At 48.6% G+C, this 1207-nt stretch overlaps 1 protein-coding gene across 1 annotated transcript; it reads right to left on the bottom strand.

The window, feature by feature from the left end:
• Positions 1–206: 206 nt before the first annotated feature.
• On the bottom strand, positions 207–1170 carry Pmar_PMAR028571 (hypothetical protein). The gene has a single exon (XM_002772646.1). The coding sequence runs from the start codon at positions 1143–1145 to the stop codon at positions 264–266; it is 882 nt and encodes a 293-aa protein (XP_002772692.1). The 5' UTR covers positions 1146–1170; the 3' UTR covers positions 207–263.
• Between the last annotated feature and the right edge of the window lie 37 nt (positions 1171–1207).

The raw sequence follows: 1207 nt of genomic DNA, 5'->3' as shown, positions 1-1207 counted from the left end.
GAGACGAGCAGAAAGAATGTCTGAAGACTGGGAAACACATCCGCAGATAAAAAAGACTGCGACGATTGAAATCATGAAAGGTTCAGGCACAAGTCGCTTAGTGAATCCGATATGGGTTTCGTTCACTGTGAAGTATTTGCCAATGACCGCAGGCAGGCCAAGATACCACAATTCACCGAAAGTCAAGGCCAGCGCGCACTGCCCATCTACGAGTTTGGTCCTCAAACTATTTGGAGAAATCACGAGAGGAGTTTTCCTACCATTCAAACCTTGAGAAAAAAAGTAATAGATGGCAAGTACTCAATATCCTCACAGTCGATCTTGAAGACGCCGGACTCCTCCCTGATAGCCACATGTTTCACTCCGGCATTCTCGAGCAACTTCAATACCGGCTGCTTTAAAGAATCTGCTATCTGTATATAACCCAAGCCAGTGGCCAAAAAGGCAGCAGAATCCATGGGAACTTCATCCACGCAGTCATCCCCGACGAGAAAGCCCATCATGTCAATGGCTGGCGGGCCCAGGCCACTTAGCCAAGTCGAGACGTACCTCAACGGACCGTCCTGTCTCATTGGATAATCACCACCGAAGATAAGACGACCAAAGCCGGTAGTATTGAGGTATATCGTGTATTCTTTCTTAGTGACGATACCCGCTATCAGGAGCACGTCAATGAATAATGGGTACCGAGGAGAGAAAACGCCATGCAATGAAAGCCCCAGAGATGCCCAAGGAGTTTTCTCGGGGCTTGTCACCAGGCCAAACGGGACATTTCCCACATTATCAATATGAACAAGGTGGCTGAACATGGTGACTTCTCTTCCATCGTAGAACTTGTACGTCGAAAGGGGGCCGGGCTCGCATGGTTTGGGAGAACAGCCGAAGCAATGATAAATTAAGTCATGACAGCCGCCTGGCTTAACCCTTTCATACTGAGCTCTCCACACAAGGAACGTTCGAGTGGACCCTGTGTCAACTGCAAGGTTTACCTCTTGGCCGTTGGGGTAGAAGGCAACAAGGAGCTGATTCCATTGGCTGCCTAGTCCTGGCTGCGCCACGGAGATTGGCTTGATATACACCTTTTGCTCCTGGGACGCGATTGAAAAGTATATAATACCAAGAAGAGTGAGCGCAGTTGGAATCATTTATGATGGATCTCTACTTCACTGAATCCAAGCTGAAGCAGGCACATCACAACACGCCATGT

Source organism: Perkinsus marinus, assembly GCF_000006405.1.
Source record: "Perkinsus marinus ATCC 50983 genomic scaffold scf_1104296960580, whole genome shotgun sequence".
Lineage (NCBI taxonomy): Eukaryota > Perkinsozoa > Perkinsida > Perkinsidae > Perkinsus > Perkinsus marinus.
The sequence above is the reverse complement of the archived record's forward strand: the minus strand, read 5'-3'. Positions and strand labels throughout refer to the sequence as shown.

What these genes read in the sequence shown, in the direction of transcription:
- Pmar_PMAR028571 (XM_002772646.1), bottom strand. Translation starts at nt 1,145, where the DNA reads ATGATTCCAACTGCGCTCACTCTTCTTGGTATTATATACTTTTCAATC.